Genomic DNA, 18,548 nt, shown 5'->3' with positions numbered 1-18,548 from the left:
AGCAGCTCAGGAAATTTCTTTTGCAAGCGTACAGAAATCTCTTAAGAAATGGAGATCAGTTGGCTTCCCTTTGCCACCCAAAAGTTTAAGAGATTGCGCTATCACCTTAAATACAGATAAATGGATCAAATTCTTAACATTTACATTAGGAGATGATGAATACAAGCTAAATATTTTGCAATATGAAGAAGGAAATTTTATTGCAGTTATTTTTTATGAAAAAAGATTGAATGAAGTGTTACAAGAATGCAACGTAATAAGCCTAGATGGTACATTTAGGACAGTTCCCACTATAGAAAATGCAACACAATTAATTACAATTATGGGTAAAATAGGGGAGAAGGTAATAAATAAGGTTCTATTAAATAATTTTATTTGCTTATAATATTGCCTTTCTTGTAAATTTCAATATTTGTTTCATTTTATATATGAATTTATAGTTTTTTCCATTTATTTGGATTTTGTTAAATACAAAAAATCAACGCTTTTATACAAATGCTTTTAACTTTTTAAAATCTAATTTAATCCCGAAATTCAATCCAAAAATTGGTATTAGTGACTTTGAAAAGTCTATACATAATTCATTAGTTGCAGCATTTCCTGGGATTAAAGTACAAAGTTGCTACTTTCATTACGTACAAGTAAGAATTATATTTGTAAATTTCAAGTACTTCTACTGTATTCATTACGATAGATATATATTTCTAGTATTGAGAAAAATCACAAACATTTAGTATAATAATATATAATCCATATACTCCCAATTTGCTTTCAGAGTGTTCGTAAGCATATACAGCAGCTTAAAATTTTTACTGCTATAAAGAGTTTAGAGCCTGATACAGCTTCTAGAGCACTGTTAATTATACGAAAATTCTATAATTTGCCCTTTCTGCCACCTAACTATATAAAAACAGGCTTTTTAATCATAAAAGAAGAAATACGAAGTAAAGGGAATTTGAGTACTTTATTTGAAGATTTACTCAAATATATAGAATTTCAATGGATTCTTAGAACAAATGAAAACATTTGAAGCATTTTTAAAGCCATTGATAGAACAAACAATCCACAAGAGCGGTACCATCGTACAATCAACAGTTTAATAGGAAATCACCCGACTTTTCCTACATTTTGTGGTGAGTATAATATTAGCTGCTTCCCTGTCACACTAATGAGTGAGTTTGAACTACTCGGCTGTATGAGTTTTTCTAGTCAAATTTAGAGTTTCCATTATGCTTGAGTTTACTTCCTAATCAACATTGCCAGAACAATGCATTAAAATCCGAAAGCATTAAGTTAACAGTTTTAATAAGTTATAACTTAAAGTAATCATTAAGAATATTAAGAGATAATATTTATATAAGATTTTGATAGAATCAGAAAATATCAAAATGATAACTTTAAATTGTAATTTCTTATAGTGTTAACATCATGATATTGGCTTACGACGCATTGCTCTGGGAAATGCTAATAGGTTTGTCTCACTTGTATAACTGTCTAAACACCTGTGTCGCGAGAATAGCTCCATTTTATTAATTCCGAAATAGTTCTACTAATAGACGCGTCACTCTACACGCCGCAGAACGTTATTTTATTTTAGATATTTTGTAGAGATGAAATGCTTTCAATGACTCCTTAATTTCATTAAAAACATACTTTCTTTAATCTAACCCCTTCCTATAGTTAAATTAATAGAACTAATAGAGGAAACCGTAAGAGAAAGGAAGCAATTAGAAAAAGGATTAAAGATTAGAAATTTAAATAAAAAGGTGGAAGATGAAGATTTTAACCAGTTTATAAAAGATGCGTGGGACAAACTAGAAAGTGAATTAAAAGGAAACGAAAGAAAAGCAATTAAACGCTTTCTTACCCTATCTTCTATTAAAAAAGCAGGGACGATAAAGCAAATAAAAAATGAAATTAAAGATAAAAGTAAATATGTAATCATATACGTATTTCTATACATTATCAAAAATTTACCTTCTTCCAATTTTTAAATGCAAGTTAAAAATATACTAAAAAGAACCTACGGTTTTTAAAAATAAAATTTTAGATATTATTGGTTGTCACATAAAGTTCATGATATTTTTGCTAAAGTTTATTTTTTCATAAAAATGGTAAAACTTAAGTTACAGCCACAGCCTTTAGTATAGAAAAATAATATTATAAAATAAAATTTGATTCTATTTTTTAGAGTCCACACTATACAAGCCATACTGCCGCCAAAAAAAATATCAGGGAAAGGACTAATAAAGGATCATTAGTGATCAAATTGTAAATAACATTGTTGTTGTAACTTATATTGATATTAAACTTGTTTAAAATTTAAAATCTTAAATTTCTAATATACATATATGCGTTTGATATATAAGGTGTAAATAATATTCGTGCCAATCGAATTTTCTTAGTTTAGAAAGCAATTATTAAGGAAGCATATTTAACATTTAGACTGCCAAAGTTTCTTGCAAATGAATTTTTAAATAACATCTATGATCATTATATTGACTATCAATAACATATTTATGATTAAAATTTGTAACAAATGTCTTGCGCTACTTACGTGGCGGCAGGTAGTCTAAAGGTTAACGTTTATAAGGATTAACACTAAACCTACCAAGGATTTCTTATACACGCGTGTTTACATTTAAAAGGGGTCATTTGACCGCCAAATGGTAGCTTTAGTGTTAATCAAATGTTCTCTGTGAATCAACCTAATGCGGAGTATTCAAGAGAATATAAAGGTCACATTTAGTTTTATAAATCGAATATGATATATTTTTATTACATACTGCTTTAACTAATATTAAACGTTTTTCAAATTGCTATTGTGGATTCATAAATTAAAATGCCCCAAAATGCGAAATCTAAGAAGCGCTTATGTTTATCTGCGTAACTATTAAATATACAAAATTTGTACAATACGTATCTGAAAGCAAATATTCAAAAGAGGTTCCAAAAAGTCAAATGGGACAATTTAATATCTCTTAAACTTACTGAAAAACGAGTCTTCTCGCACTTATGCTGTGTAGCATTTTAATAAACAGTGGATGTTTTTATACATGTACCATTCAACTCAAAATTTCACGATATATTTGAATTTGAAATCTTGCTGTATACGTGTGAAATGGCGAATGAATGCAGAGCAATCGCCCACATCACATCTCAGCAAATATTACATATACCTACAGATAAATTAAAACGTGTTTAACTCGTAAATATTTGGATTGAATAGTACGTTCAGATATTTTGGAAATCTTTCGACATCAACTACAAACACCCACAAAACGTAATATAATTGTATCTAATATACTCAAAATGGGCTATATATAAACTTTTTAACACTCTACCTGATGTTAATATAAAAATTCAAATTTTTTTCCTTAAATTTTTAACAATTCGTCTTTATAATACAGTTTTATTATAAAATGCTTATATTTCCAGATACCATGTTATTTGTTAAACTCTAAAGCAGTTATACACTGTAAAATATCACATAATAATTATTTAAATGAAGATTTCATGTTAATTAGATAATAAAGAGGATACAATTTTTTTGCATTGCATTCGTTTGAATCGGTTTATATTTTAATTAAATCACTTTGACAGCTACTTTAAAGCAATGATCTAATCCATGCCCAGATATTTCCATTATCCTGCATTGATTACATTTCTTTTTCCATCTATAACAGTAATATATTAACAAAAATAGATATCACTTAATCTCTCGCATGACACATTTTAGGTTTAACTAAAAAAAATGTCATCTTCATTTATGATAATTGGTTAAACGTGTAACTCTACCGTTATACATAGTTAGATGCAGTTTTTGTATAATGCTAGTTACATATATGCAAATATTATTATAAAAGCTATTATATAACTATAATTTAGACCCAAAACAGAACATTTTTCCACATAGAAAGATAGTTTAAATTTGAACGTCATATATTCTTTCTAATGCTTTTGTATTTAACATATTTAGACAGGAAAATCAAATTAAAAAAAAAGCTTAAATTCATCATATCTATTACTAAGGGTCATAAACTATTATAACAACAACTGTCAATTGTATTATCTTTTAATGCTATCAAGTACCATTTAATAAATTCATGCACATATGTTTAAAAAAAAATGACCTGTCTTCCATAAAATTATATTGATTATCTAAATTGTCTAAATGTCACAAACAAACAAAACTGCGCTATATCTAACAATCAAACTAATTCAGTTAAATATGCAATGATACGTGTAATAATATTGAATTATTATTGCATTAATGGTTGAAACATCAACGAAAATTAATAATTAAATTATGAATCAATAACAGAAAGCTTATCATATCATATTTACCTTCTCAGAAAGTTCTCTAACAAAGTATTAATGAAATATATCTTATCTATAGGCATATATATAAGTACAAACTCCTGCTCCAAACTAATCCACTCTACTGTGAGAGTATCATCATGTTGGACATTGCCACATTTGCTGTTAATTTTTTAAAATGTAGCAGAATCAGCTTTTCCACGATTTACCTGCAAAATATATTTTAAAATACAATTCAATTATTATTAAAAAACCTATTGATATTTTCTCATGATACAAAATACATCTATACATATAAAAGTGTCGTAACCATACTGTAAAGTTTCTGCATTGTGTAATTCGCATAAGGTGGAAAGAATGTGTTCAACATATGCCTTACAAATAATAAACGATTATAACAGAGGCAGCATCAAGATTTAAACATTATATTGTCCAATAAGCTTTTTGCTAGTCCAAAAAAGCCTAAAAAGTCATAGTGCAGGAAATGAATAACTAATTTATATAATGTAACAAAATAGCCAAAGGCAACTTATTCCAACGTTGATAATAAGCGCAATATGTATTCACTTAATATAGTTTTATCAATAGATATAAAGTTACCTGTAATTTAGATAAGACACAGTAGCAGACAGGCTACGTACAACATGAATTAAAGTTAGCTAACAAATGTAAATCAAATCTTACAACAATATGAGAATGACCAATCGTTGAAAGATTGTTAATCTCTAGTGCATTCTCCAGAATAATATCTCGTGCAATCATCACATTCTACAGCTACTTAGAGTTTCCTGTAATATAAAGACAAATTTTCACAAAGAAATATATAGCTTTAATATATTAGTACTCATAATATTAATATTATAAAATATCTCATATACGTATCTGAAAAAGTTTATTTATTTATTTCAGTTTAACCTTTCTCAAACATACATACACAAACTCAACTTAAAAGTCAAACGAGTAGTACGAGTAGCTGTGTTCAAATTTAAGCAACAGTAAACTTGAAAGTCATTCATATAGTATAAACTTATAGAAGGCCATGCGCAATGGTAATTTAGGCCTAGGGAATTTTCGGAGAAAAGTGCCACTACCGGTCAGTCGTTATGCTTCTATGAATCCACAAGACCAGAAGGCAGAATTCACGAACGCATTCAGTCGTCAATGGACTTACAACCTAGGATGGGTATTTCCACCTCCCAGTCTCATACCGAGAATTTTAGCTCACCTCAACACTTGCAAGTGCAAGATATTATTAATCGCTCCCAGGTGGGAGAACACCTTTTGGATGTCGGACTTAATGCAGAGAACCAAGGAACCTCCAATGAGAATAGAGGACTTGAAAGAAGTTCTATTAGACTTGTCGACAGGCTACCCTCCACCAGAGGTAGACAAACTAATCCTAGAAGTATGGAAAGTTGGGGGTGGGAAAGATTAACAAATAATTGGTCTATAGAAGAAAAGGAACTGTTAAAGAAAAGTTGGCGTAAATCCACTTTAGAAACTTATAAGGCGCCAATCCATCGCTGGATAAACTGGTGCTCACAGGAAGATATAAACCCGCATAACCCGCTAGGAAAGGACTTGGCAAGATTTTTGGCTCATCTGTTCATCAACAAAGGGTTCGCACATAGTACTATCCTAGTTCATAAGTCAGCAATTTCCACTTTTTGCGCAGGAGAAACGAAAGATGAGATTTCTTCAGACTTTCTAGTTAAACAAATACTTAAAGCGATAGCTATTGCTAAACCTAGGGAGATAAGAACGGAAATATGGGATGCACAAATCTTAATTGAATGGTTATGAAAGAGCGCAAGGGAGTTATCCCTTTTTGAACTGGCAAGGAGATTAGCAGCGCTCCTTTTGGTTGCCTCTGGTCGTCGTATTCACGATCTTACACTGCTAAAGATTTCCAGGAATCATATAGAAAATTTAGGGGATGAAATTATATTATGGCCAACATTTGGTTCAAAGACAGATAGAGCAAGATTTAGACAATCGGGATGGAAGCTATCTAAACACCCAAATATTTGGCTTTGCCCAGTAACCATGTTAAGGGCATACCTTAAAAAATCGGAACAACGTAGAACAATAGGAGGTGAAAAACTAGACGAACTGTTTATCTCTATCACTGGACCAGTAAAACCAGCTTCGAGATCAATGATTGCAGGATGGGTGAAATCAGCATTAAAGGAAGCTGGAGTAAATGCAGCACCGGGAAGCATTAGATCAGCTGTTTCCTCTAGTAACTGGTTAGATGATGTTCCTTTACAAGATATTCTAAATAGAGGCAATTGGAAGTGTGCGGAAACCTTCAGAAGACATTACTGTAGAGAGGTGAATAGACCTAATTCAGATAGGAGGAGTAATTCAGTTCTAAAGACTTTCACACCCTGTATAACATAGCTATTTTATTAAGTTCTTTTCTTATTTTCATTCAAATCCATATATTTTTGTTTTTTGTAAAAAAAAAAAAAAAAAAATAGTTTCAGATAGAGTTAACTATGGTATGTAAAATCATAGTCAAAATTATTAACTAGTTTAATTTACTTAAAACACTGTTTAAATTCTGTTTTCTGTGACAAAATAAAATCGTAATTATCGAGAAATTTTAAAGTATTCTTTTAAATTCAAAACATTTTTAAAACTACACATAGCGTTGAGTGTGGTCACCAGCAGATAGCAAACACGTCTCTCACCAGATGCCGTGTATCGGCCGAATACACATAATATAAATGTTTTGAACTACAACAAAACATGTATTATGTGTGAAGCCGATACACGGCATCCAAGTAAGTATCTTGCTGTTGAGAGTCTCTATGAAGTTAGAGGCGAATTTTACCGCCAAGCAAGTGACCACAGCTACAGTGATACCAACTCAAAAGTGGAGTAAAACTTAAAAGCTAAAGAAGGAAGTAAGTAAAAAGGCAAATACTGAACAGCTTCTCTCTCACCAGATGCCGTGTATCGGCTTCACACATAATACATGTTTTGTTGTAGTTCAAAACATTTATAATATATTTCCTTAATACGTAATGTATGTTTTTAGAAGTATAAAAAATTTATTATACCTGTTTTTTTCGATAATCCAGAAAAGTCATTAAAAATTTTATAACTTCACTATAACTGGTTAACATTTTCCAACAAATTAAAACTCTTTAACAATTTATACTAACACTCGTTTGATTAAAAATCCACGCTGCCAGACTGACATTTCTGCACTTTTCACACTCTCACAAGACTCACAGATAGGTCCAGTGGTATAGACTCACCAAAAAATCACCCAGTGGCGTAGAATTATTTTAGACAAAGACGCAGATAGAAATCTATGAGTTAGAGAGAGAAGAGCAATGGCGACGTCCGAGATAGGAAAATAAGAAACGAAGGCCTGGAGAAACCAGGTTGAACGCGGTATAAGGCTCTCTCTTTCTCTTTAAGGCATTTAAACAAGGATAGCCTATCATACATATCCTATACTCTTTCCAGTCACTCAGTCCAGGCGGGGAAATATCCATGGGGAAGTATGGTTCCTAAACGCATCAAAAAAATCTTGCAGGCCATTAGTGGCGGTCATTGTCCATCTCAACTCAACTCCTCTATACTATCTTATAGCAAAAATTTAAAGACAACAGCAGACGAAACGCGACATCGACAAATATGAAGATGACGTTTTGGACGTAGTAAAAGTATTATCCAGAAAGCATATTATTTATGTTGGAAATGTAGGGATGTCGAAAAATGGAATGGAAAATAATGCAAATATGGTGCATATATATAATATTATTTATCAAGTATAAAAGGGAAGAGATCGGATGCAATTTTCAGCCTATAAAGAGGAAAAAGCATCAGATAAATATCGGGAGCAGCAAGTCAGAAGAAAGATTAATTTAACAAAGCAAAATATTCTTTAATCTTTCTTTTGATTTACTGCTCCCGATACTTATCTGATGCTTTTTTCTCTTTATAGGCTGAAAATTACATCCGATCTCTTCCTTTTTATACTTGATAAATAATATTATATATATGCACCATATTTGCATTATTTTCCATTCCATTTTTCAACATCCCTACGTTTCCAACATAAATAATATGCTTTCTGGATAATACTTTTACTACGTCCAAAACGTCATCTTCATATTTAGTTGAGTTCGGTATTGTGCTCTTTTCGCTCTACGGTGCAGTCCCTAGAATTTTTTATTCGCTCCTTCTAGTGATATTCTGTCCACACTGAAATCGGGAGAGCGTAGCATGTGCAAAGAAGCAAGGAGCAATACCCCCCCCCCCCCCCCCATTCCATACTTTTATTAAGGAAGTGGAGTTAGGAAATCTGAGTGCACAATATTATTAGAGGATATTGAAAAGAAAAAGAAAACTGTTAATTGCGCAGACAGTAATTAAAGTTTTTATTCTCATTTTAAAGCACTAAAAAATGGAAATTATTGGAGACAATTTTAGCAATTAATGAAAAATGACGTTTGTTCTTTATTAAATTAAAATGAGGATAAAGTTTTGTAATATATTCTATACTGCCTCGTAATATATGTATATGATATGTATTATGTATTAAGGTCAACTCAACTTTCCCGGTACCACTTCCCTAAAAATATGTGATAGATTGGAGGGGGTAATGATTCCTTGCTCCTTTGCACGCACATGTTAACGCTACGCTCCCGAGTTCAACATGGACAGAATATCACTAGAAGGAGCGAATAGGATATTCTAGGGACTGCTCGGTAGAGCGAAAAGAGCACAATACCGAACTCAACTTTTGTCGATGTCGAGTTTCGTCTGCTGTTGTCTTTAAATTTTTGCTATAAGATAGTATAGAGAATGTTGAGATGGACATGAATCAATTTTGCGAGAAGCATTTTTGCTACAAGATAGTATAGGGAAGCAGAAACTATACCTGTACATGATTCAGTTTTGAAAATTTGAACAGTGTAGCATTCAGCAGAGACAAATGTTGAGGGAGCGGTGTATGTTATTGGCTATTACTCTTAGATCCTATAATTTTATCCAATAGAAGTAGAAGTTTAAAAAGAAATCTGGTAACGTTACTGAGCTGCTACCTCTGCTGAACCATCATTCTTTTAACAGAACGTATGTATATGCATGTACATACATTGTACAATAAAGAACTCATCTCTCCCTCCTCAAAAATGAGAAAAAGTTCCAAAGGAATCTTTATTATTTGGTTAAATAACTATTTTATACAGGAAAACAGTAATGATGTTGTTAAACTTGAATTGCATCGTATATATATATATATATATATATAAATTTTATCTAATTAGTTAATAAATAATGGTTAAACTTAAAAAAATAATAGTTTTAGTCCATAATGAATTCTTTATCATCTATCATATCTCGAATGCGTTCTATTGATAAAATATTGTACAAGGTATGTGGGAACTTTGACGTTGGTCCAATAACGTGTAACCGAATTTCGCATTCGTCCATCAAAAAAGTCCATTTTATGCTCTCTCGCTCTGGAAGTGTCATAGCCTATAATGGAGGAAATTGTATTCGATTTATTTTAGTTGTTTAAATTAGTACAACTTATCTTCTTCTTTGAATTACTTGAAACTTTGTGGCAGAACAGCCCAAAGTACGTTCCGCGGCTGGTCCAGTTAATCGGCAACCGATAAGGTATCCAGTACTGTCTTTCAGATTCAGTTTAATATTCAAAATTACTGTGTTCAGTGGAATTCTGCTACCATTACCACAAGGACATTCCAAGTTCATACAACTATCCTTTTTATCATTGAGAATTTTTTTGCATAAAGCACTGTAACGGATAATAAAAATAATAAGTAAAAAATTGTATTACTGAAAAATATTTATAATCAGAAATATGCATGTGTGTATGTAGACCATTTGATTAGAAAAGTATTGGCAGTCTCGGTATCCGTATTCATTTCCGTAATTTTTGCCCTTAAAATAACAGCAAATTGAATTCTATTATCCACAGAATTTGACCATGTGTTTAGTTTACTTGTGATTTCCTGAATCGTCATTACATTTGTAATGGTATGAGCTGTAAAGATATTATTACATTAATATTCAATGATAAATCAAACCTGAAATTAATTCTGTTTTCTTTTTCATAAATGATTCTCTCACGATTAGGAACTGCAAAAGGGTCTGTGGATAAAATTTCTTTTTCCCTATTACTTAGCATCTTTCTCAGATAAGCTGTCCTTTGAACTGTAGGATTTTCAGTGATCAAAGTTTTTCTTGCTGATAAAAACAAAATCAATAATATATCATCATTTTCCTTAATATAAAAGGTATTTAATGTCATCATAAAATATTCTAAAAGAAAAACCTATGGACAGTGCTATCTTATTTTTGTATTTATCATAAGCGATCTTAGCGTCAACCAAGTGTAGCACAGTTTTTTTTGGTTCCCAGAATTCAGCTCTCTCCACCCATTCTTTTTCCCAAAGCATTAGAGCTACAGTGTCCTCAGTCGAACTGTCTAGGGCTTCGAAACTCCTACATTTCAGAGATCTCCCATCTTTGGTTATTATATCACGGCCATCGCTTACCTAAATAGACGTGATTGAAAAAATATCAAATAAATAAAATAAGTAAAAGGGAGGTGAGAATATAAATAAATAATTTATTCACGAACAAAAGTGACGATGACAAAGACATCAACGAATTGATCTCTCATATCCTCGATATTGTTAAGAATTTCTACCAATTCCTTTGACAATTCAATACTTCTCGTTGGTAGTGCTAGTAGCTTCTCATATTCTTCCTTATCCGGTGCATCATGAAACTGTATGAGTGCACTATTTTCGTTAATCGATAAATTGTACTGGCTAGTAGCAGAAGGAACAAAAAATTCATTCTTGTCATTCAAACCCCGGGATGTAACTTTTCCATTTACTGCTTCAACTAAAATTTTCGAATTTAATTTAAGATTTATTATTTTATTGAAATATTATTATTTCCAAACCTATACTGCCAATATGAAAGGTGGAGTAAAGTTTTTTAACGTATTGTGCACTGCCCCAGACAGTTACATTAATAAAATCCTCTTCGGAATCTCTCAAAGTAAACGTCCAAACTCCTCGCTCGGTTTTATTGACTGTAATATTTTTCTCAGTAATTATGTAATATTTTTAGAATCTTTACAATAATCGAGAGAAAAAAAAGAACTAACATTTCATTTGACTGCCATCAAAAGTTTTAAAATTTGAACTGTTAATAATAACTCCTATAATTAGAGAGTTTTGCACTCCAATGTTCAAGGACCTTATTTTTTGTCTGTTTACTCCTGCCATTCTTTCTATTTGACTTTTTTAAAGAAAGTTCTATTCTATAAGATTATATACTGAATCGACAATTCTCCTTTTCGAAACTCAGTTTACCGCGTAGTAATATTCAAGATGGCCGATTTTTGGAACGGTAAAAGTACCTCATTTGTAATACAATAAATCTATTTCCATGCAGCTATGAAATGTAAATATTTTATCTACTGCAACAAAAATTTTTTTGTTATAACGTATAACGTTTATACATTTATAAATGTATAAGAAATAAAAAAGATTAAATAAATTATAAAAACATGATTTAAATGCAAAATTTGATTTATTATAGTCTATTCTTTATTAATTTTGTTCATCCATTTATAACACTTCAAATATTTCAAATGTTTAAATTTTAATAAATTTAAATTTAAGATTTTATATGCTACTTTAGAAACCATTTGTTAGACGTCATGCTAAAATAATAAATAGTATCTATTTCAATTTTAAAATGTTCCGCCAAACATTTTAATTCTTGAAAATTTTACCGACACTAGCGCCACTACAAATTCCAATCGGTATCGGCAGAGATGAAACGGGAGATTGCTCATGCGAGGTCCCGAGGCAATCCCTACCGGTAGGCGGCGCTGGTGTTGGCAAACGCGTGTCTCAGGTCCATCTAACCCCTAACGCCATCTATCGGAAGAGACCACGAAGCACGAGCGTTAAGCTTAGAATAGGGTAAAACATATATGCATTGTTGCCAGAAAGCGGAATAAAGAGAGAGCGGAGATATTTTCTCGGACCTCTCTGTCTTTCTCGTTGTTAGCTTCTAGCAGAAGAGTCGAGGCAAAATCTTTCCGTTTCGCTTTGCCGAAAATCTACCAATATTCGATGTCATTTATATTTGCAGGCCAATGCCTTTATACATGATTTTTTCAGCATATTTATTTATCAGCATTGACTTATTTAAATCAATAATAAATTAAGGAAATGCGTATTTGATATATAATAATTATTTTAACTATAATTTCATCGTTATATTTCGCTTATTTCCGTAAAATCTGAATTTCTTTAGTTTATTATTGATTATTGTAAGTCAATGGCCATTAAAAAAAATTTAATCTTAAAAAAAAAAAGAAAAGTACCGTTCAGGAATCGAACCCGGACCCACAAATCGCCACGCTATTACCTTACTGCCTAAACCACGAGGCTTCTTCAGTGCACCGTAAACAGATAGTCTTTTTAAGGGCTTGAAATCTTCTTTTAAACCATATAAATAAACGAAGAACCGACATCTTTATTCATTATTATTCTATCATAATGGTACACAAATTAAGGAATAATTATATTTTGAATAGTTTTCAAAAGCTTTTCCAATAGCCAAGAACGAAGATAAATAATCAACGCTCGCAGTTTCCGTTCTTGGTTATTGGAAAAGCTTTTGAAAATCTACATTATATAATTATTCTTTAATTTGTGTACCATTATGATAGAATAATAATGAATAAAGATGTCGGTTCTTCGTTTATTTATATGGTTTAAAAGAAGATTTCAAGCCCTTAAAAAGACTATCTGTTTACGGTGCACTGAAGAAGCCTCGTGGTCTAGGCAGTAAGGTAATAGCGTGGCGATTTGTGGGTCCGGGTTCGATTCCTGAACGGTACTTTTCTTTTTTTTTTTAAGATTAAATTTTTTTTAATGGCCATTGACTTACAATAATCAATAATAAACTAAAGAAATTCAGATTTTACGGAAATAAGCGAAATATAACGATGAAATTATAGTTAAAATAATTATTATATATCAAATACGCATTTCCTTAATTTATTATTGATTTAAATAAGTCAATGCTGATAAATAAATATGCTGAAAAAATCATGTATAAAGGCATTGGCCTGCAAATATAAATGACATCGAATATTGGTAGATTTTCGGCAAAGCGAAACGGAAAGATTTTGCCTCGACTCTTCTGCTAGAAGCTAACAGCGAGAAAGACAGAGAGGTCCGAGAAAATATCTCCGCTCTCTCTTTATTCCGCTTTCTGGCAACAATGCATATATGTTTTACCCTATTCTAAGCTTAACGCTCGTGCTTCGTGGTCTCTTCCGATAGATGGCGTTAGGGGTTAGATGGACCTGAGACACGCGTTTGCCAACACCAGCGCCGCCTACCGGTAGGGATTGCCTCGGGACCTCGCATGAGCAATCTCCCGTTTCATCTCTGGTATCGGTAACTGGTCGGCGGAAATACGTCAGAGAGTAGAGACTGTAGAGGGGCTGCAATATAGACAATATGTCAAAATACATAATGCATGGTCCGTGAGCCAAGACAAATGTTAGTATTATTGTATCGTAGTATGTTCAATGACCGCCACTAATGGCCTGCAAGATTTTTTTGATGCGTTTAGGAACCATACTTCCCCATGGATTTTTCCCCGCCTGGACTGAGTGACTGGAAAGAGTATAGGATGTGTATGATAGGCTATCCTTGTTTAAATGCCTTAAAGAGAAAGAGAGAGCCTTATACCGCGTTCAGCCTGGTTTCTCCAGGCCTTCGTTTCTTATTTTCCTATCTCGGACGTCGCCATTGCTCTTCTCTCTCTAACTCATAGATTTCTATCTGCGTCTTTGTCTAAAATAATTCTACGCCACTGGGTGATTTTTTGGTGAGTCTATACCACTGAACCTATCTGTGAGTCTTGTGAGAGTGTGAAAAGTGCAGAAATGTCAGTTTGGCAGCGCGGATTTTTAATCAAATGAGTGTTAGTATAAATTGTTAAAGAGTTTTAATTTGTTGGAAAATGTTAACCAGTTATAGTGAAGTTATAAAATTTTTAATGACTTTTCTGGATTATCGAAAAAAACAGGTATACAAATTTTTTATACTTCTAAAAACTTACATTACGTATTAAGGATATATATTAAGTTAATTCTTGTCAAAATTAACTTAATATATAAATGTATGAAACAAATAGATTCATGAATTTAAATAAGAAATACATAATAAAAAATATTATTATAATTTTTTAAATAATATGCAGATCCTAGTGTATTTATTATCATGTATAGTTAATTGGTAAAATTACTGCTAATTATAATGTCTCTTTTTCCTAGGCGTAAAGGTTCTATGGAAGGTCCTGCCAGGAGTAAAGTGCATGCGTCATAATGATTTCAACCAGAGGAATTAAGCAACGCTAAGGAATGGAACACAGTTTCAGATCACGCAGCATGCTCTCCACATCTATAATAAGCCAACCTGTTTTCTTAGATAAGTAATATTACTGATAACCATATATAAAATGTATTCAAACATGATCCTTTGTGGTTTCCCTTATGTTTCGCAGGTCAAATGTTCTGATAAGGCTGATGAGCTGCATCCAATTGGTAAATAAAAATGAGGCCAGGCTGTGTGTCAATTCTGCTGCTTCAAATTTGGAATCTCCATGCAGAAGCCAAATGGAAATATTAAAAAAAGATTTGTTATTCAGGTATTATTTAACAATGATCTAAATGCATCAAAATGGCTATTACTGGTATTCATTTTTCAAATTTGTTTATATCTAAACTAATTTTCTTTGCTGGTTTAGGTTCAGTAAATATTAATAGATTTGGCTGTCAGTATTTGATCTCAATAACTGTGCTGCATTACAAATGGAGACTAGTAAAGCTGATGAACTGCAACCAAGTGGTGAATAAAAATGAGGCCAGGCTATTTGTAATGCTGCTGCTTCGAATCTGGAATCTCCATGCAGAAACGAAATTGGAAAGATTAAGAAAAGATTTGTTATTCAGGTATTATTTAAAAATGATCTAAATGCATCAATATGGCTATTACTGGTAGTCATTTCTCAAACTTGTTTATATCTAAACTTATTTTCTTTGCTGTTTTAGGTCCAGTAAATATTAATAGATTTGGCTGTCAGTATTTGGTCTCGATAACTGTCCTGCATTATAAATGGAGACTAGTAAAGCTGATGAACTGCAACCAAGTGGCGAATAAAAATGAGGCCAGGCTATTTGTAATGCTGCTGCTTCGAATCTGGAATCTCCATGCAGAAACGAAATTGGAAAAATTAAGAAAAGATTTGTTATTCAGGTATTATTTAACAATGATCTAAATGCATCAATATGGCTATTTCTGGTAGTCATTTCTCAAACTTGTTTATATCTAAACTTATTTTCTTTGCTGTTTTAGGTCCAGTAAATATTAATAGATTTGGCTGTCAGTATTTGGTCTCAATAACTGTCCTGCATTATAAATGGAGACTAGTAAAGCTGATGAACTGCAACCAAGTGGTGAATAAAAATGAGGCCAGGCTATGTGTAAATGCTGCTGCTTGGAATCTGGAATCTCCATGCAGAAGCCAAATGGAAATATTAAAAAAAGATTTGTTATTCAGGTATTATTTAACAATGATCTAAATGCATCAATATGGCTAATTTCGTTTACAAATTTAAGAAAACTTATCCTCTTTATCTTACACTTTTCAATTTGAAATAAATGATTGATATTCCCTGAATGGATAGTCTCTTTTAATTAATATTATTTGTAAAAACAATTTATTAATATACACTAATAAACAACGATTATTTATAATAAATAAAATTGAAATAATCTTTATACAAGGCATTTTATTTTATTAAAATTACATATAGTTAATACCTTATAAAATAGCAATAATTTCATTTATCAATTAATAATATTTCAATAAACTAATACATTTTACCATAATCTACAAAGCTTTACTTCCCGAACACAATAAATACATTCATTTACTATGTTTATAATTATTTTGAGCATGGATGCAAATACATATGCAAAGTAGAATTACCCATAGGAAAGTAAAAATATAGATTTATCTGTGGGATTCATGACAAATGACGACGTTTAAACATAAAAAGGAGAAAAAGTAAGAAGCTAATAGGTATATTGCTCTTGAACCTATTGCAATAAATCTTTTATAATTCACAGTATAATATATAAACGTAATCTAAATAAAGAAAAGAAAAATATTTTGAAAGATTAATTCATTATCCTGTACCCTACTTTTTATATATAAGATTTTCTTTCATCTCCATTTATAATCTAGGACAGTTATTCAAAGCAAATACTGATAGCCAAATCTATTAATATTTACTGGACCTAAAACAGCAAAGAAAATAAGTTTAGATATAAACAAGTTTGAAAAATGACTACCAGTAATAACCATATTGATGCATTTACATCATTGTTAAATAATACCTGAATAACAAATCTTTTCTTAATCTTTCCAATTTCGTTTCTGCATGGAGATTCCAGATTCGAAGCAGCAGCATTTACACATAGCCTGGCCTCATTTTTATTCACCACTTGGATGCAGTTCATCAGCTTTACTAGTCTCCATTTATTATAATGCAGGACAGTTATTGAGACCAAATACTGACAGCCAAATCTATTAATATTTACTGGACCTAAACCAGCAAAGAAAATAAGTTTAGATATAAACAAATTTGAAAAATGACTACCAGTAATAGCCATATTGATGCATTTAGATCATTGTTAAATAATACCTGAATAACAAATCTTTTTTTAATATTTCCATTTGGCTTCTGCATGGAGATTCCAAATTTGAAGCAGCAGAATTGACACACAGCCTGGCCTCATTTTTATTCACCAATTGGATGCAGCTCATCAGCCTTATTAGAACATTTGACCTGCGAAACATAAGAGAAACCACAAAGGATCTGTTTGAATACATTTTATATATGATTATCAGTAATATTACTTATCTAAGAAAACAGGTTGGCTTATTATAGATGCGGAGAGCATGCTGCGTGATCTGAATCTGTGTTCCATTCCTAAGCGTTGCTTAATTCCTCTGGTTGAAATCAGTATGACGTATGCACTTTACTCCTGGTACGACCTTCCATAGAACCTTTACACCTAGGAAAAAGAGACATTATAATTAGCAGTAATTTTACCAATTAACTATACATGATAATAAATACACTAGGATCTGCATTTTATTTAAAAAATTATAATAATATTTTTTATTATGTATTTCTTATTTAAATTCATGAATCTATTTGTTTCATAAATTTATGTATTAAGTTAATTTTGACAAGAATTAACTTAATATCTTTCCTTAATACGTAATGTAAGTTTTTAGAAGTATAAAAAATTTATTATACCTGTTTTTTTCGATAATCCAGAAAAGTCATTAAAAATTTTATAACTTCACTATAACTGGTTAACATTTTCCAACAAATTAAAACTCTTTAACAATTTATACTAACACTCATTTGATTAAAAATCCGCGCTGCCAAACTGTCATTTCTGCACTTTTCACACTCTCACAAGACTCACAGATAGGTCCAGTGGTATAGACTCACCAAAAAATCACCCAGTGGCGTAGAATTATTTTAGACAAAGACGCAGATAGAAATCTATGAGTTAGAGAGAGAAGAGCAATGGCGACGTCCGAGATAGGAAAATAAGAAACGAAGGCCTGGAGAAACCAGGTTGAACGCGGTATAAGGCTCTCTCTTTCTCTTTAAGGCATTTAAACAAGGATAGCCTATCATACATATCCTATACTCTTTCCAGTCACTCAGTCCAGGCGGGGAAAAATCCATGGGGAAGTATGGTTCCTAAACGCATCAAAAAAATCTTGCAGGCCATTAGTGGCGGTCATTGTACCTCGGAACAAGGACAACAATATTTGTTATTTTCATACGAGGTTTGGCGATCAAGCGAAACGATGCACAACTCCGTGTGGTTACATAACGACCAAACAGACAGAAAACTAAAAGAGCTGTATTCCACCCAGACGGTTGGAGGCAGCATGGCAGATCATGAAATCCGTCTACACGTACATGATCGAGGAAATAACATTAAGTTCCTTGTCGATTCGGGATCGGTGGTTTCGGTACTTCCCAAATCAATGATTAAGCATCCGAAACCGAGTGTGACACACCTCTATGCCGCAAA

General features: G+C 31.8%; 1 protein-coding gene and 1 long non-coding RNA gene across 4 annotated transcripts; both read right to left on the bottom strand.

Moving 5' to 3' along the window:
• Positions 1-2,380: 2,380 nt before the first annotated feature.
• Positions 2,381-5,023, bottom strand: LOC136781866 (uncharacterized). 2 transcript variants are annotated; one of them, XR_010824005.1, is made up of 4 exons: positions 4,921-5,023; positions 4,636-4,782; positions 4,348-4,529; positions 2,381-3,677 (listed from the first exon to the last, which is right to left on the bottom strand). It is a non-coding gene; the product is annotated as an uncharacterized lncRNA (long non-coding RNA). The 2 variants fall into 2 exon arrangements; XR_010824004.1 differs by having other exon boundaries at positions 4,636-4,998.
• Positions 5,024-9,500: 4,477 nt separating this feature from the next.
• Positions 9,501-11,890, bottom strand: hdm (hold'em). 2 transcript variants are annotated; one of them, XM_066740721.1, is made up of 8 exons: positions 11,492-11,890; positions 11,285-11,416; positions 10,955-11,223; positions 10,646-10,868; positions 10,441-10,557; positions 10,192-10,354; positions 9,898-10,105; positions 9,501-9,822 (listed from the first exon to the last, which is right to left on the bottom strand). In XM_066740721.1, exons 1-8 carry the CDS (start codon positions 11,610-11,612, stop codon positions 9,649-9,651), a joined length of 1,407 nt encoding a protein of 468 aa, XP_066596818.1. In that variant the 5' UTR covers positions 11,613-11,890; the 3' UTR covers positions 9,501-9,648. The 2 variants fall into 2 exon arrangements, with proteins under 2 accessions (XP_066596818.1, XP_066596819.1); XM_066740722.1 differs by having other exon boundaries at positions 9,650-9,806.
• Between the last annotated feature and the right edge of the window lie 6,658 nt (positions 11,891-18,548).

Source organism: Prorops nasuta, unplaced genomic scaffold, assembly GCF_024137725.1.
Source record: "Prorops nasuta isolate Cenicafe-Biocafe unplaced genomic scaffold, Cenicafe_Pnas_1.2 PNAS00024, whole genome shotgun sequence".
Taxonomy (NCBI): Eukaryota; Metazoa; Arthropoda; class Insecta; order Hymenoptera; family Bethylidae; genus Prorops; species Prorops nasuta.
The sequence above is the reverse complement of the archived record's forward strand: the minus strand, read 5'-3'. Positions and strand labels throughout refer to the sequence as shown.